General features: G+C 42.1%; 1 protein-coding gene across 1 annotated transcript; it reads right to left on the bottom strand.

Moving 5' to 3' along the window:
- Positions 1-5,953: 5,953 nt before the first annotated feature.
- On the bottom strand, positions 5,954-26,678 carry SNTB2 (syntrophin beta 2). Its single transcript, XM_075281979.1, has 7 exons — positions 26,110-26,678; positions 13,618-13,819; positions 13,308-13,503; positions 12,829-12,971; positions 7,703-7,899; positions 7,098-7,279; positions 5,954-6,739 (listed from the first exon to the last, which is right to left on the bottom strand). The coding sequence occupies exons 1-7, from the start codon at positions 26,663-26,665 to the stop codon at positions 6,647-6,649; spliced, it is 1,569 nt and encodes a 522-aa protein (XP_075138080.1). The 5' UTR covers positions 26,666-26,678; the 3' UTR covers positions 5,954-6,646.
- Positions 26,679-27,528: the final 850 nt, after the last annotated feature.

Genomic DNA, 27,528 nt, shown 5'->3' with positions numbered 1-27,528 from the left:
CCAAGCCAGCGCTGCGCGAAACCGGAAGCAGCTGTCGATATCATGTGATGCGTTTCGACATTACTGTAGTGATCACCAAGGCAACCATGACGCTCCAGACATTGCCAAACTACATTTCCCAGGAGCCTGCGCGAATCAGAACGTACCACTTAGAATCGTGGGAGATCGATCACTCCAGACCACAGTAAAATCTCTGTAAACAAGCAGGAAAAACAAACAAAAATAGATAAACATTTTTAATATGTTACATATACCTAATAGAATATCTGCCAATACTAAGAATGGTGGTTTGGTAAAGGCTAAACCATTCTGCAGGCCGAAAAACAGAAGATGTCATATACTGACCATAATCGAGAATAATAACATAGTGACGCCATTGTGCGGATCACAGTCAGCGTGTGTGAATGAGGCCATAGTGCACACTGTATTTGTTTATGACACGTCGGTAAATTGGTAGTGATGGACTTCCGTATACACACAGCTCTGAAGAAGCTGAGCTGCAGTGTAAAGTACAGGGGTGGGACAGGGCAGCAAGCTGAGTCCCTGGTGTAGTCTGCAATAAAGCAGCTAAGGGCTACTTTACAGCTATAGCTGGTTCAAAACAGAAAAGTAATGTCTGATCAGGTCCTAAGATGGAGCAGCAAATAGGTGACTTCTCGGAGTAACTCCATCAAGGTCAAGGAAACTAAACCTAGATTGCCAGTGAATAGACACTAAGAAGATGTCTCAGTAGGCAATGTTTAGAAGTCTGTTCCTGGTATCGCATTGATCTATGCCCATCCTTCAGCAAAAACATTAATGCCACCTGCCTAATATACTGTAGGTCTCCTTTGTGCTACCAAAATAGCTCTGACTTATCAAGGCATTGACTCTCCAAGACCTTTGACAATGGATATATCTGTTCCGCATAGGCTTCCTTGTGCAAAAAATATATTGCACAGTATGTTTTTTTAAGTGGACACCACTGTATAAAATATTGTGGTTTTCTGCAGTATTACATGCAGCAAGTGTCACAACAACGGTTCACCTCACATGACAGTTGAGGCCCATTAATAGGCCTCAGTGGTCCCCTGGGCTTCTGACATCATTCTGGGGGCCGGACAAGGCCGAAGAGGACACAAAGGGATGGCAGACACCATGGGTTTGTAATCTTCATTCACCTTCCTTGGACCTCCATCTATCAAAGTTAATGGAACCAAAATTACCCCTGTCCCACAGGCCCGATGCCTTGGGGTAACCCTGGACTCTGACCTATCCTTCAAGCCACATATTCAAGCCCTCAACACCTCCTGCCGCCTCCAGCTCAAGAACATCCACCGAATTCGCCCCTTCCACACCCAGGAAACTGCCAAGATGCTCGTCGAGGCCCTCATAATCTCCCGCCTAGACTACTGCAACACCCTTCTCCATGGACTCCCAGCTAACACCCTCGCCCCCCTCCAGTCCTCCTTAAACTCTGCTGCTCGCTTAATCCACCTCATCTTCATCGGCTGCTCCCCTCTGCCAGTCCCTCCACTGGCTACCTATAGCCCAGCGAATTGAGTTCAAGCTATTAACGCTAACATACAAAGCCATCCACAACCTGTCCCCTCCATATATCTCTGAACTAATCTCCCGCTACCTGCCCACACGTAACCTCAGATCCTCCAATGAGCTCCTACTCCGCTCTGCTCTCATCCGCTCCTCACACAACCGTCTCCAAGATTTCTCCCGTGTATCCCCCATACTCTGGAACTCCTTACCAAGACACATAAGACTGACCCCTACAATCACAAGCATCAAAAAGGCCCTGAAGACTCACCTATTCAGGAAGGCCTACAACCTCCAATAACACTATCACCGCACTGCCATCTGTACAGTCTCCCCCTCTCCTTCTGTCTCTACCCCCTTCCCTCATAGATTGTAAGCCCTCACGGGCAGGGCCCTCTACCCCAATGTGCCAGTCGGTCATTGTTAGTATTATATCTACCTGTATATTTTGTGTATTGTATGTAACCCCCAAATTGTATGTAACCCCCAAACGTAAAGCACCATGGGATTAATGGTGCTATATAAATAAATAATAATAATAATGATGATCTGGGGTCTCAAACCATAGTCTGAGTGATGAACCCAAACTGAAAATTCGTACTGAACCTGCCTGGAAGTTTTCTCAGCATATGCCAAAAGGAAAAGCTATAAAGTTTTACAAATTTCCAATAGCTTTGGCTCCAATCTGTGGCATGTGCATCAAGTGGTTTGGGGTGATAACGCTGCTCATCAACGTAAGTTATCGCCTATTTGGAAACAAACCTTGGTTTATGACTTCAGCTGATCTCTATACTCCTAGACCGCAATGTTAGCACTGTTCAGCGTTGCCCTTCCTGGTGGTTGGGAGAACAGCAATATGCTTGAATCAACAAGAATTGCATGGAGGTGAATCTCTTCCTGTAAGGACTGTCTGATTGGAAGAATGGCACATAGCGATTTTGTACTGCAAATGAAATTGGACGTCACATCCCAAATCTAGGGCAGTAAATAGTATCAACAGAAATCATTAGAAGGTGTTTGTACAACATTGCAGCCAGATGTCTACCTACAGGTATTTCATTGACCTCATGCCACTACTTTCAAAGACTCTCATGATGCCCAGTAAGATGGCAACGGAGGTCTTTTCTCTTTAGTAAATTCCTGCTTATGTCTTGGAAGCAATAAAAGCCAGAGATTGGACTGGAGACCATGTGAGCAGGATGCCTTCGCAAGGGAACATCATACTGAATGGATTATGGTTTGGGATGGCATACTGTAAAGTAGTCTTTATCTCATGTAAACTAACAGCTTAGTGCGATTTGGTTGTGGGACTGCTGGTATGGCCATTTCCCTAAGGGCTAGTTCACACGTGGGCAAAGGGGAGGTTTTTGACAGCGGAATTCGCTTCAAAAACCTCTCCTTTAACATGGTGGTCTATGTAGACCACTAGCTTTTTTTTTCCTCCTAGCGTTTTCCGCCTGAAGAAGCGACATGACCTTTCTTCAGGCGGAAAACGCCTGAAGAATTGCATAGAAGTGAATGGGAGGCGAAAACCGCGCGGTAAAAAACCGCGCGGTTTTTTGCACACAAAACCGCGCGGTTTTTTGCAAAAAAACGCGCGGTTTTCGCCTGCAGTTTCTATAGCACATATAGGAAAAAAAAACCCTAGCGAAAACCGCTAGCGAAAACCGCGTCAAAAACCTCGTCAAAAACCGCGCGGAATGCAAAAAACAGCGTCAAAAAAACTCCTCGAGGTTTTTTACCTCGCACAAATAAGCTAGGCGGTTTTCACGTGTGAACTGACCCTAAAGTGTCCCAGGAGCTGTTTTTCAAGATGTTGTTTGTGCTACCCTGGCCTGCTGCGTCTCCAGACTTGTCTCTCACAGATAATTGGCATTTGCAAAAGGAGCTGGTAGCAGCCAATTTTGATGATTTGTGTGCCCAAGTACATTCACCGTGGCATAACATTCCTCAGACAACCATTAATATCCTCACTGGTAACATGCCAAAACATGTAACTGCATGTATTTCTGCATATGAAATGTTTTGAATATTTTTTTTTCCATTTTTTTTTTTTTTTATCATTTACATAGCAATCAATCATGATTTCCATCATTTCAAGTCTTTTCCTTCTTGGTGTAGCAATTTTAATGTTGAGGGGTGTATAATGCAGTGTGGACCCACCTTAATATATATATATATATATATATATATATATATATATATATATATATATATATATACACACATATATATTTATTTATTTTTTTAAGTTCACTGATGTAAATAATCACTACTTCAGTTTGATTTTTCCATATACATACATGTCACCAGTGATGCCCCATTTGTGTTAGATCCCTGTTGCAGCCAATCATAGGCCCTAGCAGTGACTTCTTAATGCCACGTGACTGTTCTAAATGTGACATTCGTGGAGAGGTGATTTCTAAAGCCTGTGATTGGCTGCAGCATTTAACTGTCATTAAGTCAGGGGGAAACTATATACAGGAGATCAGACCTTACGTTTCACTACACAGAGGCTGTTTTTTTTTATGTTTATGGACCTCTTAGTAATATTATTAATGAAAAAAAAAAAAAAAGTGGACAAACCCAGCTGTCCAATATACTTTGTTCGAATTCCACACTATTTTCAAGATCTGTTCTTGCTGTCAAAGATTAGAAATATTCATGTCTATACCCACAAGCTGAAAATTATTCTTTGAGCATGTACTCTGTATGAATATGCAAAATTTTGGGATTATCTGCATTACCAGGAAACTCCTATATTCTGCTGTAATGGGTTTACAAATCAGGGAACTATCTATTGCTAAGTTTTACACAACTGTAGTGTGATGTATAGCAACCAACAGGGTTTTAGCTCCATCCATCTAAAACAAGTAATAAAAATAAAATAATTTTTTTTTTTCAGGTTACTCACTATTTAGGCAAACTGTCCACTAGGTGGCCCCATAATACCACTGCATAATTGAAAATCATCAGTACAACACAGGCAGCCATCTTCTGGATGACCAACTGTGTAATTGCTGGGTTTATGTAGAGCCCTGCGCACAGAGTTTGCGTGACAATAAAACGCAGCCTGTGTGGTTTCTTAGCACGGAGCCATTTGGCCTCCATATACAGCTATATAGTCTCCCTTGGACCCCATTTACAAAGATGCAAATATGTAACTATGTAGGCAAAAATATCTCTAATGTTGCAAAATCCAATAGAGAATGACAATTTTTTTCTTACTTATGGAATCCAGCAAAACAAACAAAAACCTCTGCCCTACTGGAAGTTCGAGACAGATGGAGATCCAGCACAGCTCAAAGACTTCAATGGCAGCACTGCCATTGCTCCATACAAGATTAAAGGTCCGTATATAGAACGATTATTAGTGGTCAGAAGACTAAGGATGGTCAGTGTAAGTTTTGTAACCTTCCAATCAATTTTTTTGTTTCGGTGCCTCAACGTATTCAAGATGTTTGCTTGTGGTCAGTGAACGGGGCTCTTCTTGTTACATTCAGAAGCTAAAAATTCCATAAAGACTTGAAACTTCTCTTGGCTGTGAGCTGAATACGTCCATAACACAAATCTCTACGGCTTAGCTAGTTTGCTGCAAGGTACTAGTGCAGGTGAAGTGGATCTGTCTGGAGTTCAGCCGGTTTTTCTCTTAAGGGATTGTCTAGACTGGATACAACTGTAGCAGATGAGAGTCTCTGTTTGGAGTCTTATTGGCAGTGTCTTTAAGAAACTGTCAGACAAAAAAGTCCTGCAAGCCAAACCTTTTTGTCTGAAGGTTTCAGCAGAAAAAGAACAGACACGGGGCAAACCCCATTATAGTCAGACCTGATGCACACAAATGTACTTTTGATCCGCAATTGCTTTTCTATGGACCCAGACAAACAACCGTAATTTTTTGAGGCTGTGTGTCCAGGCTGAATTGAAGAGCCACAAATTATGGAGCAGGTCCTATATCTGTCTATAATTGTGGCTCTGTCAATTCCTATTGTTCAGTGAAAACCACAGGTGACACATGGATACCAATCCGTGTGGCCATCGATGCCGTTTTACTGACCCAGAGACTGAGACTGCACACTGGTTGTGTGTGGGAGCCCTTAATAGGATCCTTCAGGCTCCTTACCATTTGCTACTTTTGCTGTCCGTTTTTTCATTCTTCTTTGAGACCAGAAGAACAAATTTCCCTGCGCATGAACGTAGCATGAAGAAAATGCTTCCTAGTCACTGACAGAAAGCACAGATCTTGAAACTTAAGCCTAAAGTATATGGGAAAGCTGCAGAGCTTTATCATTATGTAATTAATAAGAAGTCTTTACATAAAACCATTTGAATATAGAAGTAAATGTTAAAATCTGTGCAGTCATATCTGTAGGTTTTACTGAAGGGAGGTAAAAAATAAAATAAGAAAAGCAAACATAAATCCTTTAAATGACATATATTTTTCATTGAAGCAAGTTATCTTTTGCACAATACATAACAAATATCCTTGCCCAGTATAATCTTTGGTCAAACTTGACAGCTTTTGGTTTAAACAAAGACCTGGAAGCAGCCAAAAAGTCTCAAATCGTGGCTCACGGCTGCTTGTGAGAAACCTGTGTCTAGAACTGGTATATGTGTTATGTAATGCTGCAGATAAGTGTGTAGATCTATACATATGTATATATATATTTCTATATCCTCTATAAATATGATTTGTGCATAATAAAAATTTAAGGCAGCAATAACATAAAAGGCACTTTGGTCATAAAAACAATATGGCTTCATATTCCCAGAGGAAAACTTCAGTCGTTGTAGTGAATAAGGACACGAGGCACTGTGTCGGTAATTCTGGGGTAAGGCGAACCCTCCCCAAACAAAACAAACAGCAAATGTCCCATGATAATGTCGAACATGATTAGTTGTAGATAGTGCGCTCACATCTTTGGGAGGAGGGGGTCCTGTCGTTCAGTGTGGTCACTCATCAGCAGTGGACACAAAACAGTATGGCTCCTCAGTTAATACATGTAGTAAGAGCAGATGCTATACATCGTCCCTCCGTAGGTGTTGTGATTGTCACTGGAAGGCACAGATTATAAGGATAGCCCTATGGAGAGTGTGTCCTGTGGAGGGCACTCTAGGGTCACGCCAGCAGACCCATCCGGGTGACTTTAGCAGAAAGGAATGTGTGCAACAGGAAAACAACAGGCTTCGGACACGTGTGCAATTCCAGATCCTGAAGGACAGTTGTGAGAAAACATAAGTTATTAGAATGGCTGCAAATACCACATTATTTAAGTTACATAAATACAGATGCTGCATAGATGACTTTGTTATAGGCTACAGGCAAGCGCAACCAGAATACAGAGAGGAGTATACCAGGAGAAGAGGCAAGCATGTGCCTGGGTACGAGCTAAGTGGGAGAAATCGCTGTCAGCGGCCATAGGAGTGTCAAATGCAACAAGTATGGCAGGTGCAGCAGGCTCTAGATTACTTGGGATGATCTGCCAGTTATCATGGTGTACCACATCTGTACCATAATAAGAGTGAAGAAACCATATAAAGTATATCATTATAATAAACACGCCACATACCAGTTCTCCCTCTGGTCCTCCAAAGTCCAGATAAAGATGTTTGGTCCCATCATCTGCCGACATGCGAAGCTTCTCAAATGGGTATCTGTAAATGACAGGACCTGAAGGGCCCCCCCGGCACACTGTGAACCCGGTGTCATAATGGATAGAGAGGGAGACGGCTTCCCCACGTAAAGAGCAGTCTGTTAATAGATAGAATAGTCATGTGTTACCAGGAAAATACATCAGAACATCTTATGGGACTATGGTAACTGACGGTAGCATATTGGATATTATCGCATCCATTTATAAATGATACTTCACAATATACAACACTTTAAATAGCTTCATAACAAAGAGCTCAGAAAACTTTCCAATGTAATTCATGAGGTGATGGCAGGATCCTGGGAGATGTGTTAGTATTCCCAGTACCATTTGCATGACCAGGAAAGACTGTCTAAGAGATAATCATGGCTCAATGTGTATTTGGAATAACTTGCTCAAATTAAAGGGGTTGTCCACTCCAATTTGGCACATCTTCTCCACGGTCTATATTTAAGACTGCACTATTAAATTTCCCCCATTCAATATTTTTTTTTTTTACGCGCAAATGTATATTGACTTACTAATTGTAACTTCTCGTGTGAGCTCAGCTGATGCGTGACACCCCTGTACTAGCGCTCTTGTCCAAGCAGAAAGATCCCGCTGATTCTCCACTCGGAAGACACGCATATCGATTCCTTGTGGGCATCCTGTACGAGTGGCAAATGTTAGATGTTGTCCCAGAGAGGGTGAATTGTGCCCAGGTCCTGAGTGTACTAATCTGAAAGTAAAGGTATAATGCTTTAAAACTAAAATGAGAAACACCAATACATAACACATATATATATATATATATATATATATATATATATATATATATATATATAAAATCGGTTCAGGATTATTGATAAATAAAAACCAAAACATATGGGCTCATCACCATTTTTTTTTTTATCAATAATCCTGAACAGATATAATTATATATATATATATATATATATATATATATATATATATATATATATTAGTATCCAATTTTGAAAATCTCATTAAAAGTTATTGCAGTGACTTAAAGTTATTTCCATAAATATTTGTAACCCCTTAGTTGCCTCCAGATGGCCATAATATGGGGCCAGTTTAGATGCCACATCATGCCTGAAATACCCGATCCGCCTCCCCCCTAAATACCACTGACTTTTTTTTTTTTGGACACCAATTTGTAGGCATACTGCTATAGAATTTTATACACGGTTCCAGAAATGCCCCTGTAAAAATCTTCACATGGCATGCTTTACGGAATAAGAAGTTCCCTGCATGCTCTGACAATAGTATACATTAGAGTCTAAGAGTCAATGCTGAAAGACCTTTCTATTCCGCAGTGTCTGATGCCATTATGAAACAACAAACTAACATACCTTACACTACATTTATCAAGTGTTTTAGATACATTTATGACTTGTATGACAAAGAGGTGTTACTTCACGGGAAAAGGGTGTGACTTATTGGAAAGTGAATGTGGCCTAAACTGTGACACAGTGCGTAAAAAATTAGGGCAAAATTTTGGTGCATTTTCTGTCCCAGTCTATGCCAACTAATAAAACAGTCTAAAGTTAGATTATCCATAGACTGCTTTAGTACTTCAGATGCTGTGCTCATTATAGATGGGATCGAATCCTTTCTGATAAAGAGGAGATATAAAGAATACATTGGATATGTCACAATTACACTTCCTGTTCGGCAAAACAGGAAGTTTCTTATATAAGAGCCTCAACACGACAGATGACAAATTGAAGGCATACATCTCATCACTGCAGGATCTAGCATTTCACATTGTGACAGCAGAACTTTCCCTGATTCACTCATCTACAACAAATAATATCAGTAGAATCTGCTTAGAATCTATGGTAGCCTTCTATTTTGGACTGAAGTCGCAGCTTGGTGTAATTCACCGCTGACTTTGTACTTAGCCCCATCTTTTCATACAGCTCTTAATACATTCATTGTGTAAGTGGTGGGAAGCTAATAGGAGTGCCTATAACCCTACTTGTAATTTTGACCTTCACATTATCTCACAGACCATTTATGGTGACGGTATATGGGTTGGATAGAGCAATGTCTTTGTACTTTTTTATTTGTTCTCACCCTCTACAGGTCAAATTGCATTCTGTCTTTTTCTCGGCTCTCCAGCCTGGATTTTCCCCTGGATATATTTCGCTTCGTACTTTGTAGCACTGTTCTAGTTGTTAGTTTTTATTTTGTCCAGTTTTTGTATGTATTGTACAGCACACAGCTTGTAATTGCTCTGTATTCTATTATCTATATTGTTTAATATGTTTAACAATTTGCAATAAAGCGAGTTTGTTTTTGTTTTTTTAATAGTATCACTTTGATTCTAGTGTCCAGAACTGTTACATTACCTTACCAGTTAGGTTGGGTTTGGCTACTCCACATCCCTTTTAGGCTAAGGCCTCACGTTGTAGAAACGCAGCTTTTTTTTTTGCAGATTTTGTTGCAGTTTTTTGAGCCAATGTCAGGAGTGGATTGAGCAGAAGGTAAAAGTATAAGAACTTTCTATAGATTTCACATTCTTTTTGAAGCCATTCTTGGCTTTGGCTCAAAAAAAACAAAGAATCTGCGTTTCCACAAAGTTGGGCCCTAGCCTTGAACTGAGCACCAGTTTTCACACCTGGTTAAACGTTGCACAAGGTGATAGATTAATGATGTTTGTTACTGGTTTGCAACACTGCTACTCTGTGTGGTCTGAGTAGCTGAGTTTGTGTTCCAGGGAGTCCCTTCCCTTGTTTCCCATCTTCCCTCTTTTTTTTTTTTTTTTTTTTTTTTGCCACTCTTGGTTTCTATCACTTCTCTCATTCACTGTACTATGCAATATTTATAGCACATTCTGTCACATAAAGATTTACCCCATTTAATCGTGAGTGTTTATACTACACACTTTGCCTGCTTGTACTTTTTCTACTTTCTTTTGAAAAACCTTAATAAAGAAATTCTTAGAAAAAAAAACATATACTTGTCAATTCTGTAGGGGTTTGCTTTGCAGCATTCACTTCAAAACAGAGACTTACAATAGAGGATAACACCTTTATAGATAAGCCCACTGACATATCATTGCATACAATAAATGACAATAGATTATGTCAGAGCTTATCTACTGCCTCTGCTTGAACAGAGTTGTTCTATAAAACTCCCATGAATTGGATCCAGAATATTGCTGGCTATGGGCATGACCAGGCTGTAAAACATATCACTAAATGCCGAATATAAACCAAAAGAAAATCTCAGGAAAGATGGCCATCCCAATAATTATGTACAGAGAATAAAATGAATACATTGTAGAAAAAAAACTACAAGTAGTAAATAAAACCAGATTAGCTAAAAGTTATGCATTTCATTTATCTGGTTTTAAAATGGTGATACATCTTAATCACATGTTTCTGCCAGAGATAAGTCGTGTCTGGCTGAAGCTATCCCTACTAAAATAAATATAGGCACATGGCCAACCACAGCGTGCACGTTTACAGGGAGGTGTATGTCAAGCTGTATTATAGGTGAAAAAAACCACCCAATTTTATGGCCACATAAGTATACACATTTTGGCTGAAGCTTGTTAAAAGTCAGGTCCACCCTTATGTACTACATTTTAAATTTTACATGAAGGTTTCAGTCCAGAAACTCTCCACATGCACTACATTACTTATCTTATTGCAGCCTGTACTATTACCAGGGCCGATGCCCATTTGTCTGCTGCCTGAGGTGTAAACTGAAATGAGGGGGATGCCATGAGGCAAAATGAGTATCTGACCTTACCTCACCCCAAAATCAGTCACAGATTCTGCCAAGATTCTGACTCCCATTCAGTGGCGTAAGCACAGTTTTTGTTTTTTGTTTTATAATAGACCATTACCTGCTGGAGTAACCCCAGCAGCTAACGTGCCCTATTTACTTACCGATCCATACTCCTGCTCCTTTGCTTCCCCTTCTGCGTCCCATATCTTGAGAGTAGGAGCGGAGATTGGTAAGCAAGGCCGCGGGCCTCCGAACCCCAACAAATTCTGCTATTATCATACTCCGGGGTCTTTTCAAACCCCGGAGTATAATGATTGGAGGCCCAGGGGAGGTGAGGAAACATAAAAAACAGTGTTACTCACCTACCCTGGAATTCGGCATGACTCCCAGCAGTCTTCGGGCCTCTTTGGGGATGTCCCAGACATCACGTGGGCCATGCCGGCATTATTATGCATGCAAAGCCAGCCTGGCCCACGTGACGTCTGTACCAACACTGAATAGGGCCGAAAGTAGCGGGAAGTGCAACAGAGCCCAGGTTATGAAAGTAACATTGGTTTTTATGGTTCTCATCTCCCCTGTGCCTCTGATTATTATACTCTGGGGTCTGAAAAGCCCCCCTACCCAAGTACAATATTACTATTGGCAAAATACTGTGTGAAGATGCCTCTGTGGGCCATAATACCGTGTGAAGGGGTTGCTATGGAACATTATACTGTGTGGAGGGGCCACTATTAGGCATTATACTATGTGGAGGGGCTGCTAAATGACATATTGTCTAGGGGCCATATAGTGCATGCCGTGAGAAGGCCCCCCCTACCCAAGTCAAAAGTTTTTTATAGTTACACCCCTGCTCCCATTGAAAACAAGATCGAAGCTGGATGTGGAACAAATTCAGCGGCAGAAAGATGTGGTAGAATGCCAATGCTCTGCTTCAGCATTCAGCTGTGGGGTAGGGGAACAAAAAAGTAAGAGGAATTAGAGGCAGATATCGGCATCAAATTCCTCTTCACTTTTCATTGTGTGAACTTACCCTTAATGTGATAAAAAACAAATGTGAAAAGGAGGGTAGTACATGTGTAACCATGGAAACAGCAACATAAGAGGAATGAGGGAGCATTCCTAAGACTGGCACTTCTAAGTGGAGCCTGACACTAGCCAGAGTACAAGGGCTCAGTGGCTAAATACACTTGCCAGCAGGTTACTGTGCCATAGACTTAGTAGCTTGGGACATGCCCTATGCAAGGTTGGCGGATGACAGAACTTAGTCAATTGATTTGCAAAATGAGAGGGGATCCTCAAGACACATGCTGCTTCAGATCATCGCCCACATAGCCGGTGTCTCATTCTCTCCCCTCCAGTGTCTGATAGGCTACAGAAGCAGATGCTTCCAATCCCCACATGTTTTCCAATCTGTCAGCAAAGTTAAGGAGCGGTGTCACTTCACTCACACAAAAGCAGCAGCTTCAGATCCCAGTCCCCTGCTCTGTCAGAAAAGTTGTAAGTAATGGGCAGTGATCTGAAGCAACTGCTCCTGTGTCCTGAGGACTTGCTCTCATTCCACAAATCAACTAAGTTTTGTCACAACCTTGTGCACGGTGTACCCTTGTTACAGCAGCCAGGGAACGTGGAGGCACCACTGCTGTGACTTCAGCAACTCTACAACCTGCCGACTAAGGAGACATGCTTATCTCGCCTCATAGCACTTGTGGCCCTGATTTTAACCCAGAGCTGGATTACAGATTCTGTGGGCTTCAGGGAACAAATGTACCAACATTCCTTGCTGCTTCAGTACCTGCAAACAGTTTGAGCTTGGAAATTGCAATGCTGTTTTCTGACCAATGGCAACTATAACAATTGTGAATGCAGCACTGGAGTAAATATTAACACCTATAAAACATTCCTTCACCTTGTGGAGATAAGAGGCAGCTTGTGCTTTGGATGTGCCCACTCTTCCCTTGTCCTGGGCATTCCCTCAAAGAGAAGAAAATCCTTCTGAGAAACAACAGCAAGTGTTGCATGCCATAAAGCCCGTCCATCGTCCTGAGAGATCTGTGATGGAAAATAATGAGGGTAAAGACAGTGTAGGGAGACCTGATCATCAACTGCTATTACTTCTCAAAGCTGAGAATTTGCTTCTGTGTATCCAGCCTAGACAATAACTGTAGCAAATTAACAGGACAGCAGAGATACAACTGTAGTAATCCCTCAGCTGTGAGAAGGTCTAGAAGATGTTTCTATTCATTGACAGCAGGAAGAGATCTTGAAAATGGTGAGAAACATAAAACAATAGATTAGAAATTTAAAGACGTTATCAATAAACAATGAGGACGTTCATATATATTTGGAAAATTCTGCAAATTCATAAATAGAAGACCATACACTCACCTGTTCAGCTACCCAGCCTAAATATCTGAGGTCATCGGCTGCAGCCCCCAGCATGCACTGGGTTTCTGCCAGGACCTGTGGCAGCAGAGCTGTAATGTTATTGTGCAGGGCCTGTGACCAGGACAGAGCAGAGGCTGAATCTCTACAGCGGAGCACCAGGGAGTGACATCCATCTGGTGAGCGCAGTTCTACCAGCCTGTAAGAAACGTAGACATAAGAGGCATGGAGAATAGACATGAGGTACACTACTACATGTACCTCCAACAGAGACAAACAGGAACATTGGAGTCACGCACACATTGTCACTGACCGTCCCTCGGGGTCGTACATGCTCAGATTTCTTGCAGCGTAACACATTTTTAAGGGAATGACCTTGCAGTCTCTAGAGCCGTGTTTGGGAGAACTAGATGCATCACTGTGTGCAGGACTGCGGAGGTCACAACCGTCCCAGGGAAGATCACCCACCAGAGACGCCTTCCGAATAAAGGGAGATACATCCTGCAGGAAACGCACTGTAGGAGGAAAGAAAGAATATTATACAACGCAGTTCAAAAGTCAGGCATGTCCTTTATAAAAGAGCACAGCCCAATATACTCAGACCACATGTAATAATATTGGGCCCCAGATTGTTGATATTAAAATAAATTAAATAATTAAGCTGTGTAGTGATTAACGACGACAAAAGCAACGCAAAGGCTTAGATAAGGTGAAAACCCAATTATTGATAAGGAAAAATTGTCAGAAGACAGGATCACCATAAAAATATTGTATTTATTAGTAATCAAATATAAAAAAAACATCAAAATTGTAGTTCATATAAATATAAAAAATACTGGCTAAATATAGGAGGACCAACACACCACAAAATACGGCGAGTGGCAGGCAACAATAGACAGTAAAATATAAACATGCAAAAGTGTAACAAAGTGTATAAAACAATAATACTATAATAATGTGTCAGCTATGGGCTCGTTCACATCTGCGTTTTGCACTCCGTAGTTCAGGTTTCCGTTTCCTGCCTAAAACAGAGCAGGAGACGGAAACCTGCAGGAGTCTCTCTCACCCATTCATTTGAATGGGTGAGAAAGCTGTCCGGCCGTGAGCGGCGGTGAGCGTTTTAGGCTCTCCGCCGCAAAACCGGGTTTTATAATCCGGACACAGAGTCGGACATGCAGTACTCTGTGTCCGGATTAAAAAATCCGGTTTCGCGGCGGAGAGCCTAAAACGCTCACCGCCGCTCACGGCTGGACCTGGTCTGAGCTTTCCGACTTCTGGCATGCAGAAGACGGAAAGCTCAGAACGGACAGATGAACGCAGGTGTGAACCTAGCGTCACTGAAAAGTATATGCACAAAAAATATAGTAGCAATACCCCTTAATAGAGATAGAATATGCCTACCAAAGACCTGAACGCCCAACGCGCATTTCACCAAGGATGGCTTCGTCAGGGTCTTTGGTAGGCATATTCATTATTATTTCTGCTATATATTATGTTCAAAGTCTTTCATTTGTTAATCTTTGTGTCATGCCTTACTTGTATTGTCTATTCGGCCTTGCACTCACTTCATTATTTAGCTACCATGCTTCCACTTGTGTATATGGCTACATGTGTGTATTCCCTATTAATGGGTATTGCTACTATATTTTTGTGCATATATTTTTCAGCTAGCTGACACATTATTATAATATTATTGTTTTATACACTTTGTTACACTTTTGCATGTTTATATTTTACTGTTCATTGTTGCCTGCCGCTCACCGGATTTTGTGGTGTATTGGTCCTCCTATATCTAACCAGTATTTTGATATTTATATGAACTACAATTTTGGTGTTTTTTTTATATTTGATTACTAATAAATACAATATTTTTATGGTGATCCTGTCTTTCCACAATTTTTCCTTATGTAGTTATCAAGTTAAATATTGTGTTAAGTTTTATAGTGTAGTTCATAACAGTTATGACAATATCAAGTATGCCTAGGTTACCTCCCATGCTCTGTCACAACCATTTAAGTATTATTAAAATTTGTTTATACTGTAATTTACCTTCTTACCACAAAGTTTTATTAATTCCTAAAATACATTATAAATACACACACAATGTATATATATATAATTATTATTATTATTATTATTTTTTCCATTAGCTAGAATCCAAGTCACCCAGGTCAGTCACTCTACTGAATCTATCATTCTCAATGGAAGGTTTTCTTCCCTTACAAAACTTCCATTGATTAAAAAAAAAACAAAAAAAAAAAACGATGCAATGTGCTGGCATATAGTGTACATCTATATCTCTAGTTATATTATATATTTAATAAGAGCATGCCATTGTTATAAAAATATGCATCTGTTTTTTGGATACGCATAGGGGTCCGCCAGCAACTTTCTCATTAGTATTCAATGCACTCAAGTGACATCATAGAGAATACTAATGAGGGTGTGACGCAACGTTCACACTAGTGTCTGCTGTTCGCCCAGGGGTTTCCGTCCTAATCCCCAGAGAAACCGGATAGGGGACGGTTTTGATTTGAATGGGTTTTTAAAGCAAACCGCCGGTGTCCGTATGCAGCCTCTCCACGGGGAAAACTTTTTTTTTTTTGGATGGACACAAAGTCCTGCATGTCCAACTGTGTCCGTGCAAAAAAAATGGTTTCCAGGCGGAGAGGATACATACTGACACCGGCTTTAAAAACCCATTCAAATAAATGGGTTTTAAAACTGACCACCGGCAAGCTGTCCTCTATACCGTCCTCCATCCGGTTTCTCTGCAGATTAGGACGGAAAACCCTGGGCGGATATCAGATGCTAGTGTGAACATGACCTGAAAATGAAGAATATTCAGGTTATCAGGCAGGCAGCCTGAAAACCAGGAGGCTCCTGGGAAAGCCAGGTGAGTTGAGATGTCTGGAAATGCTGATCTGATTTAGATTTACCTTTTGTTCATTTGCTTATTTTGTTATTTGCCAAAAACTAACACTTCTATTTCTGAAATATAGCTAAGTAGGATTTGATGACTGGAGAACTTAAAATTTACTGAGGATTTTTAGAATTTATGGAGAAATTATTATGAAATAGATTACCAATCATACTGGCTATTGCATAACATGTGTTGAAAAATTCCTCTTATTTTTTCCTTAAAATAGAGTCCCCAGAACAAATAAAAGATGAAGTAATGAAGACAGCCTGATGGTGACTGCAAGACATCTTCTGCACCGCCACCCCCTTCGTTCCACAGTGGCATGAAGGGGTTAATCTGGTCTGAAGCTGCTATCTAACTGCAGATTATATTGCTTGCTGCAGAATAAGGGAGGATTAGGGAGAGTCTCCATATAAGGTAGAGAAGGATCATACAGTGTAATAAATGGAGAGGTGCAGAAAAGGAGAAAGTATGGAAAGGGGCAAAGAAGGGTCTCACTCCAGGACCTGTTGCCACTGAGGACAGAATTACTGCAATAGGTTACAATGACCTGTCCTTATATATTCAAACAAATCATCAATTACCAGTAAAGTTGGGTGATTGTCAGAGCTGAAACAGGGGGGATTGTTTAATTACCAATGAGTTAAATGCATAATTTCCAACAGATAAACCGTGTGCTAACTACATTCTATGGACAGGGGCGGATCCAGGGCTGAGCGAGCCAGGCAACCGTACCCGTGGCGCGGCCCAGACCTAACAAAACGGTCCCGGTCAGCAGGAGGTATGTCCCGATTTCAGCTCATCGGTGTCCTACGGATGCCGATGAGCTGAATACATATGCGTTTAAAGCAGGAGCTGTCACAGCTCAGCTCCTGCTTTAACGCTGCGCTCCGGCATTTGTAGCCGCGATGTGATGACGTCACATCGTCCCTACAACTATGTGAGCAAGTGAGACTGCGGAGAGAGCGGCGGGGGAGCGAGGGAAGTTGAGTGTGTTTTTTTTGTGTTAAACATTAGGTGGAACATAATGTAGGGGGCCCATGAAACTGGGGGCAGATGGAGGGGGAGGGGGTGAGAATGGCATGACACTGGGGCAGATGAAGCGGGGGACAACGGCAAGACACTGGGGCAGATGAAGGGGGAGGAGAATGGCATGAAACTGGGGCAGATGAAGGGGGGAAAGAACGGCATGACACTGGGCAGATGAAGGGTGGGGGAGAACGGCATGACACTGGGGCAGATGAAGGGGGGAGAACAGCATGACACTGGGGCAGATGAAGGGGGAGGAGAATGGCATGAAACTGGGCAGAAATGGGGGGACATGAAACTGGGGACGGAGATGGAGGGGGGGACATGAAACTAGGGGAGAGATGGAGGGGGGACATAATTTACGGTTGACTGTAGGAGGATTATACTGTGTGGGAGCACATGAAAAATGAATGGGTCAACATAAAAGTGGGCGGAGCTAAGTTTGCCGCGGCACGAGCAGCGCGCTGCACATTTTGTCCCTCTTTCTAATCTTCAAAAGTTGGGAGGTATGGGTTAGAAGCACGAGGCCCATAAAGGAGTATTCCCATGTCCCTTACTCACCAGTCTTCGCTGCTGTAAACTCTTCTTTCTTCCTGGTTTTCTTGCGTCAATTGGTGGGCGGGTTTCATATGCAAAGCCAGCAGCGAGATGACGTCGCTTCTATGCCGCTGGCCTTGCGTGCGCACTCCCAATGCAGCTAATAGTACACAAATAAGGTCAGTTTTATAAGTTGGTCAAACACAGCTAACTAGTTTAAAAAAAAACGCCTCAAAAATGCATTTTTAGGGCTAATTTAAAAAAAAAAAAATCCGGGGGGGGGGGGGAACCCCCAGACCCCCTGGTAAGTAGGGCCCCGCCAAAGTCAATTGCCCAGGGCCCCGCAAAGCCTGGATCCGTCACTGTCTATGGATAACTCAGTCACTTACTGGATCAAATCTGCGCAAGAGTTAATGATCTAGACCAAGATGTTCCTATTGTTCCTGCTTTTGGAGATTTTTCTACCAAATTTGGTGACAAGAAAAAAGTCACTATGGAGAAAAGATAAAACTCTCATAATTGTCCAAAAAAAAATTAAATTAAAGAGACAGTCCTACTAAGGCATATAGATGTAATTAAGGGCTGAGAAGTGCCCCAAAGTGGTGGAGGTGGGGGGTGTAATATCTAAATTCCCCTTTAGTTGGTAGGTGAGTGTGGGGTCCCATTGCTGGGATTTGTTAATTACATCACAACTAATACACCAATGCCACATGATAACATTAAAGTAGAACTGTCAGGGAGCAGTAGCACATTGAGTAATGGCATCAGTAAAGGGCTCACATATACCTGCTTCCTGCAGAGTTTAGGGACTAATGGATGTAGGGTACAGTCCTTCAGGACTCTACCCCTGACTCACCGCCAATATATCAAAATCAGAAGGGAGTGCAAGCTACATCTAGCCCCCTTGATTCAATTGACACTATATGGACCCCTCAATTTAACAAATACACCATCACATCTAATGACTTCTTCTCATCCCATAACAAGATTACACGTAAGCATTTGCCATCCCTTTTGCTGGAGGCCGTAGGGCTCAGATAACTCCAATTATATCCCCATAGGATTCTGCAAAAGCATTAACTCGCTGACTACACCCTTAAAAAGGTAAACTGACACCTGTGCAGCTCTACTCAATATCTCAACTGTGGCTGAGCACAAGAAGGATTGGACGGATTCACCTGGATTACCCAAGTGAGGTAGTCCTAAAGAATGATGGGGGGCATACATACAAAGCGATTTTAAAGTCCCCAAATGGCATTTTAGTAGATCTTACTTTTTTTTCAAAGACTCTTTATACATGTGTATAAATCTATATCTATCTATCTATCTATCTATCTATCTATCTATCTATCTAGATATAGATATGTATAACCGTAACACTCTGCTTTAGACTGCCTGTGACATGCATGCTGCGGCACAATGTGCGGACTGCAACCTCTACTGTGCTATATGTGTGTGACTTTCAAGAGTCAAGCTCACAATTTGAAGAGGGCTTGGGAGATTTTTTTGCCTAAAAATAAAATCTCAAGCTTTAGGGCGATTCTCGATTTTAGTCTTAATTTTTATGGTTGTCCTTAAAGAAATGAAAAATATTCAGCAATCTGTCATAGGGCCATATAGTCACATACTGTATATTTGATGCAGAGTTCCCAGTCCCAACCACTGACTACACTGAAGAAACCGTTGATCACAGTTTGCGGCAGGAAGGATAAAGCGTGCATGGGATATATCAGACTTTAAAAAAAATAAAAAAAAATCACAATCTTGATTTTTTTGGAAAATGACGATTTAGTGGAATTTATTTGATTTCTTGCACAGCCCTATTTGGAAGCATTTATTAGATTTATAGCTTCTGAGTGATCTGTTGGTTCTCCCCCGTATGACGCCTAGGTTGTGTACAATAGTTACCAGAGCTAATGCCTGCAGATGGCAATTTCCACAATCAATATGATAGACGTATCTCTTGTTCTAATGTAGGTGAGGGTTGGTATAACTGAAATATCACTACTTGGCGATCACTTTATGTCAGCTGGCCCAAAAAGTCTTAGGAATAGCTCTTCATGAAAGAGTGGACAAGAAGAGATCAAAGTACGACTAATAAAATACTGTACAATAAAAATATCTGTAGGCAGGAGAGAAAATTACCTTTACCCTAGAAGAGACAAGTAGTTTACAGTGTCTTATTATTATCACCTAATGAAAGGGGAACAAAATTACAACACATGGCTGCTTTTAGTCTATGAGTTTTGTCTGCTATTGTAGCTCAGGCCCAATTGTCATCGGCATTCGGTTAGTCCACATGGCGACCCCTTGAACGGACACCTATATCCATTAAAAAGTGGTTACCTGGACAAGCAGCACTTTTCTCTCGATATACCACACGGACCTCGATATAGTCTATGGAGTCCATGTAGTTTCCCTTTTAATGCATATAGGAGTCCCCAAGTGGACTCCCTGAACAGAAACTCGAACACTGATGTGAATGGGGCCCTCAGTTTCATAAAGTGAATGAGGCTGATCTGCAATACCACAAACAACCTGTGGACAGTGTGGCACAGTTTCATTAAGAAATCAGCTATACTTTGTAACTACATAAAATCTCTAACTACAATCAATTTCAGAATGATCCCTCTATAAACCAATGTAGGGATAAACTACAAAAAGTCTCATTCTGTAGAGCTCCAGAAAGCCACGCAATACTATATTTCACAGGAATCTTTATGCCGAATGTTGGATTACTGCCACTATATTACAATCGTTTGCTTAATAAACTATAATTTCTACAATTTGCATAATAACATATTATAATTTTATTATAGATGGACCTCACAGTTTTTTTTCCAAGAAATCCCCCAAACTTTACCCAGCTGTGAAAGTTCTAAAGTTTTATGAAGCTGAGTAAACACAAGCATCTTGTAACATTTATGTGTCAGTCACATGCCGAGCATATGCTGGTTACACACTCAGCACACACCCTGTGCCAAGAGACCCCCGCCTCTCCTGTCCACCAGATGCTGAGCTCTTACTTATATGTCTCAAGCTGTGGAAACATGGAGATCACTGGTGGTCTCCATCTCCAACTTGTGCCTATCCAGAAACTGTGCTACTATAACTCGCAGCATATACTTACAGCCTGTATGTCATGCTAGATTCCATCCAAATTATAGCATTATTGTCATGATGACCCTGCCTTAAAGGGATTTTATGTAAAGAAAGCTTAAAGGGGTTAACCAATCCCATTTTGTTAAGGGTGATGCAAGACAATGTCTTCAGTAGCCACTCTCCAGGTTAGGGCTAGTGATGCTAGTTTCATGAACTCTTGTAAATGCTGGGAGTTGTAATCCACCAAATACAAGGATGCCTAGGTAATGCGGTTGAGCAGCTTCCTGTTGTACCTAGTTTATAGATCAATTCCTGTCTCCATCGCTCTCCACCATGGTGGCATCTGTGATTTCTAACATGCCTTACAGCCCACATAGCTGCCATTAATAGATAATTAACAAAATGTTATTACTGCGCCTCCTTTGGCCAAACTCCTATTATTCTTAACCGTTTCATGAAACAAATCCCACATTTACTGCAAATGTTTAGAATTTTTGATAACGGAGCGTGCCTGTATCTACAGAAGCCCTATGGAGCCCACCAATGAGAGAGCAGCACCCTGGATAATGACATAATCCCCTCTTTAGGATGTTATAACCCATGTCTGTGATTCAACGTAACAAACCATCACTGGAATCTACCTCCTTTTCAGCCTGAATAGCACACAATGAACCAGATTATGCTCTATGGAAGGTGACAGCAGTTTTCAGCGGGGGGTCAGGAGGGGTGTTAATATTAATACCAAGTTAAAACCGATTAGTATTGTCAGGAGCAGACTCAGCAAATCCCTACATTCTGTGAGGCGAGTGCAAAGCAATGAGAGATAACCCAGCACATGAAGGGTTAACACTGCTGAAGAAAGTTCTGTTTTTGGCAACTATGGAGCGCATACAAAGAAATAGAAACTTTACACCGAACACACCCCAATTTCTGGAACAAGTGAGCACTTAAAGGGAACCTGTTATAGTGAAAATACAGGCAGCATGTTATAGAGCGGGGGCTTGTCACTTCTGCACGATCTGGCCTTAGAAATCTAATTGGTGGTCTTATTCAGTGACTGACAGCTATTTGTGTATGCACAAGGATAGTGATGGCTGTCAGTCCCTGATTAGGACCGCCCACTTGACTCCTAAGCCCTGGACAAACAGAGATATAAATTAATAACTCACAAATCATACTGGAATTTTTCAACAACTCTATATCAATCTGATAGGCTTCGCCTCCTCTATAGCGGGCTGCATGCAGACCGGGCTTTTCAAAGAGACATATTCCCTTTAAGCTACTCATAGAAATCTACTTGGTCAGAGATGACTGGTCATTCGGCCCAAGACCCCAAGAACGTACCTGACAGTACAAAGCTTTGGGATTGTCCTATAGAAACCTACAGAACCCCCAAAGTGTAAGGTCATATGGTCTATCACCTTTACTCCCAACATGAAGGGACTCCCAGGGTTATCCAGTTATCGTGACCAATAATCATTTGATGTCTAGGGTCCGCTTTACATCGTTGCAGATTTTTTTGTTTAACTACTGGGGGGGGGGGGGAGGGATTTGGTGAACATTTTTGTGATGTTCTTTATTAACCCATTATTAGTTCCTTTAGTAGAAAACAGGCTGTAAAATCCTCCCTGGCAATGAGCCAATATCCCCTTGGTGACCGGCCTGTTTATTACCAAACCATTTTTTGGTTTTTCTATCATCACGTTCTAAGCTGTATAGCATTTTTTATCCTTCTGTCAATGTAACTGTACGAGACCATGTTTTTTTGTGGGACAAGTCTTAGTATTTAATGGCACCATTTTGGGGGTAGATATACCTCATCGATCAACTTTTATTAACCCTTTCTAGGAAGGAAAAGAACGTTCAGTGTGCAGGTAAAATAACATTACAGTTTTATTGCCGGGGTCCGAACAAATGTGGCAATACACAATATGTGTATTATGTATTATTGTTTATTAAATATTTAGGGATGGGGTAAATGTATGATTTTACTATGTTTTTTTTTTTTTTTTTTTTAAACTTTGTTTAATTTTTTTTTTTTTTTACAGTATTCTTTCTTGTCACCCTAGGGGACTTGAACTTGCAATGTCTTGATCGCTATTATAATGTGTTACAGTCTATTATCTGTCAGACATTCTATTAGCCATTGCTTTTCATAGTATTATGCATAAGCATCCCTCATTCACAGGGATGCTGATACCTCCTCTTATTTCAGCACAGCTCCTTTAAAGGGGTTGTCCATGAATTGGACTTGGGCAGGAGGCCAGGGTAGGTGAAACATTTAAACAAAAAAAAAGGCATTGGTTTAGTATAGATGACGCTCTGTCTCTGGGTGGTCACATGGCGGTCTAGATTTATGGTACAGTAAGTAATCTAGGTGGTGTTTAGAAGGTAAGGGTGTTTAACTTAGATTAGAGATATCAGTTTATCCCGGACAACCCCTTTAAGGTTAGGACCCCAAGTAGTGGGCTGCAGCCAAAAAGCATTGTGGGAAAAACCGTGTCGGCAACACATCATGGATTTTCCCGAAGCATTCTTCTGCTTCAATTATACCTATAGTGAAACCACTGGCGTATCCATAGGTATAAGTGACATGCTGTGACGGTTTTAAAAATTGCTGGGCTTATCTCCCTACACTTTGCATGGTCTGTAAAACGCCACATTTAGAGATACATAGCGGGAGGAATTTATTTAGTCTTCCGTTTCCTATATTATTATTAATAAAGGTCCCAACTGGCACAAGTCACACCTGAATTAGTAAGACTCTGGACGCTTAATAAATCAGAAGCATGCCCATGTGGCAGAATAGAAATCCTTGCCAGTAAGGAATTGGCGTAGATTTCCTGTACAACAGGCCAGATTTCTGGTCTGGGTTATAATAAATATATCAGTCCATCCTGCCCCGCTCTTCCCACTTTCATGGTGGTGAACAATGCACAGACACAAGAGTGCAATGTGCTCAAGTTGTTCCACAATTACAATCATCTACAGCAGGAACCTGATGTAGATGGTTGATCAGGTCCCCCCTTTGTGTATTTACAAAGTTACCATAAGGTTCACACTAGTGTCAGCCTAGCCATCAGAGGACCAGAACAATGGATAGGCTGAACACTACACCAACAGTCACATATGGACCCAGACGGACTATAAGAGCATCTATTGGGTGTCTGTTCATTGAATCCGCCAGACGAAAAAGTAGGAGTTGCAGGACTTTTTCACCTGGTTATTTTAAGCGAAAACTGCGACAGAGACTCCATTGCAGTTGTGAACGTAGCTTTACTATGAAGCCCCTAGGAGAAGGCCACCCAAATGTGCTTTGAAAAGTCGTCTTTTTAGAGATGTGATCTTCTCAAGTTGTCTTTGGGGAAGATTCACTGTATACATATACTGTATAGTGAAAATTGTTGATCAAAGGTGTACATATCCTTTAAAGGAGTTGACCACTTTACGATAAAATTTCAGAAAAGGCATAGACGTGTGTACTGGAATACGAGGCTAAATAACAAGTCATTCCTTACCTGAGCAGGCACACTCAAGCATAAACATTGGACACAGCAGCCTCTGCATCCATAGCTACCAAGATGGCAACCATCAAGTGATTTTTCCACGTGACATCCCTTGTTGCACCCTCTTCTCTTCTGGTGCTGAAAGTGTTTTGAGCATGTGCAGATACATGTAGCATAACCTTCTGTATCTGAGCAGATGCCGAACACTTTCATTGCTGGAGAAAAAGAGGCAGACGCAGTCTGTAAGACGGTCACGTTTGTAAATTGTATGACCTACGCCACCTTGTGAGATATTGATACGGTGGCCACTGCATCCAGTGCTTGAAAGAAGAACACATGAACTGACGTGGGGAGCTTCAGACTGTGCCAAGGTAAGGAACAGGCTACTTTAGAGTTTCACTTGCCAAGTTACATCAGTTTATGATGCTTCTTAAAACTTTATCAGAAAGTGGACATGTCCTTTAGGTACTTTTTAACTAGGATAAGATCATTTGAAAAACCCATATGATAAGTTTTTTAATAATTTAACTGCCCTAATAACTGAGGAGCGTAAGGGCTTGACATCAGCCATTTGCAAAAACGAAAAATCTATGCGATCTGAAACCAGAAACTCATGGGTGTGGACTCTACAACACAGTGTTCATTTCATACAGTAAAAAAAGTATTTGGAAAAGTTCCAGGGAACAGCGTAAGACGAAAATTATTGTTAAAAATTCTATCCAACCAGTTCTGAGATCTGAATCTGGTCATTTTCTTTTATGGTCGATGCTACACAAACAGCAAGAAAGGTGCAAGGAACAGAGGGAGATAAAACTAGGAAGGATATAAAGTAACATCCTGCCATTGCAAACATTTTGTTCCATCCTTGGGTGTAGTGCTGAGTTTTTCAGCAGTCCATTGACACAAGATAATCGTCTATGGCCAGCGCACAGGTATGGCTGAAGGACATAGCAAAGACCATTATAGTTTAATATTTACATTGCTCTAAATGAAAGATTTCTTAGGATTCTGTAGGGCGACTACTAAATTCTCTACTAGTCCAGGGCTGGTGGATACAACCCAACAGTTATCTCAAAACCCAAGTTGGTGCCCAACAGAAAATGTAAGAGGGATCACCACACTAGCATCTTTCTTAAAGGGGTTGTACAGATTAGGAAAAAAAAAAGTATGCTGTTTTGTCTATCTGGTATTGGAGCTTATTCAAGTGAACAGAGCTGCCCTGTAATACCAGACATAGCCCATGGGCAAGAGTGGCGCTGTTTGTACGAAGAATCAATCAGAATGTATTATTACACCAGCTGTCTTTGGCTGGGTTTACACGGCGCTGTTTTGCTGGAGAACCGCATGCAGTTTAGAATTGCAGTAATAAGTAGCACATGTTACTATGAATCTTACCGATATGATAACAGACATTAAACTGAAAACATATGCTAATCATAACTATAATTAAAAACTGCATGCAGTTTGTCAGTGTAAAGCCAGCCTTATAGATATTAGGGTGGGGTGTGACAGAGGGGTTCCAAGCACTTTGATGCAGGTCTGACCAATGGGACAGATGCCATCAGCAATGATTGTGATCCATTACCAGTCACATGATCAGCATATGGCAACTTTACTGACAGAAGTTACAGTGGGCAACCAGGGAAGAGTGTGGGGCACACAACAGTGCAGGGAAGTTTCCTAGCCAGCCCACCCTGTAGCGTCTTACCTTCTAACGTCACCTCCTTGCCAGCTTTCTTGAGCACTTGCACAGCTTGGTCATGGGTGGCATTCCTTAGATCTGTACCATTGACTGACAGGATGGCATCTCCTACCCTGAGTGCCCGGCTCTTATCTGCTGCCAGTCCTGGGAAGATCTTGGAGATGAGGATGGGCATGCGGTTCTCCTGGCCGCCCTTGATGCTGATGCCCAGTCCGCCGAACTCTTGCTTCACCACCCTCACCTTTCTCACTGGCTCTGTGCCCAGCTCCGGGCTATCCAGAGGGAACCTGGCACCTGGGCTTTCCAAACCTGACTCGGAGCCGCAGTCTGAGCCTGCCCGGGGGGAGCTAGCACCAGAGCGTCCGGGGCCCCTGCGGGGACTGCCTGGGGCCAACTCCGTGCCATTGCTCATGCCATTAAGTGCAGCAGCAGCAGCAGCCGGCTCCTGCTCCGAGGTCAGGCTCAGGTTCTCTCCTGAGAGCTCAGCATGGACCCGCACCCAGTGGTCCTGCAGCAGCAGCTCCAGGAGCCCAGACTTGGAGGCTCGGGTCCACACAGCCATGGTGAGCAGAGACAAGCTGCCTCCTGTGCAGACTTCCTGCCAGTGTCAGCAGCAGCAGCTCCCCTCCTCCCCGGCCTCATTCACGGACACATGCTGCGCAGTGACACCTAGAGGCTGTTATTACACATAACACCTGGGGCCAGGCTCAGGTCACCCATCTGGCAGGAGCTGAGAGACAGCTCTAACTTTTTTCACTTATTGCCTTCATCTTCCACTGCTATCTGTGAGGAAGGTATCCTGTTAAAGCGGCTCTATCAGCAAAATTATGCTGATAGAGCCCCACATATGCGTGAATAGCCTTTAAGAAGGTTATTCAAGCACCGCTAAAGTTATATTAAATTACCCCCCCCCGTTTTAAAATAAAACCCTAAAAAAGAATACGTTAAAGTTATCTATCGTGCACGGTGGGCGGGCATTCAGGGTCCGACGGCATCTTTAGCCACGCCTCCTCTTCCAGCCATGTCCTCGGGTCCCCTCTTCCTCCGGCGCTCGCGAACTGCCATTGATAAAAAATGGCGTGGGTGCATGCGAAGTAGCATGCTGCTACTTCTACTACTGCTGCTACTGCGCATGCACCCACGCCATTTTTTATCAATGGCATTTCGCAAGCGTCAGAGGAAGACGGGACCCGAGGACATGGCTGGAAGAGGAGGCGTGGCTGAAGATCCTGTCGGACCCTGAAAGCCCGCCCACGGCAGCAATTGGCTAAATTTAGGCGGATCATACACGCCAACAACCCCCAGACGAAGTCGCGGGCAGAAGCTAGTGCATTTATAAAACTCAGTGTCTGATTCTTGGAACGTTTGGTAATGACCAATAACAAGCCTTTGTATTTATCAGAGACAAAATGGCTTGTCTAAAAA

The sequence above is a fragment of the Leptodactylus fuscus genome, chromosome 7 (assembly GCF_031893055.1).
Source record: "Leptodactylus fuscus isolate aLepFus1 chromosome 7, aLepFus1.hap2, whole genome shotgun sequence".
In the NCBI taxonomy this organism is placed as follows: Eukaryota; Metazoa; Chordata; class Amphibia; order Anura; family Leptodactylidae; genus Leptodactylus; species Leptodactylus fuscus.
Note: the sequence above shows the minus strand (reverse complement) of the source record. Positions and strands in the feature narration are given on the sequence as shown.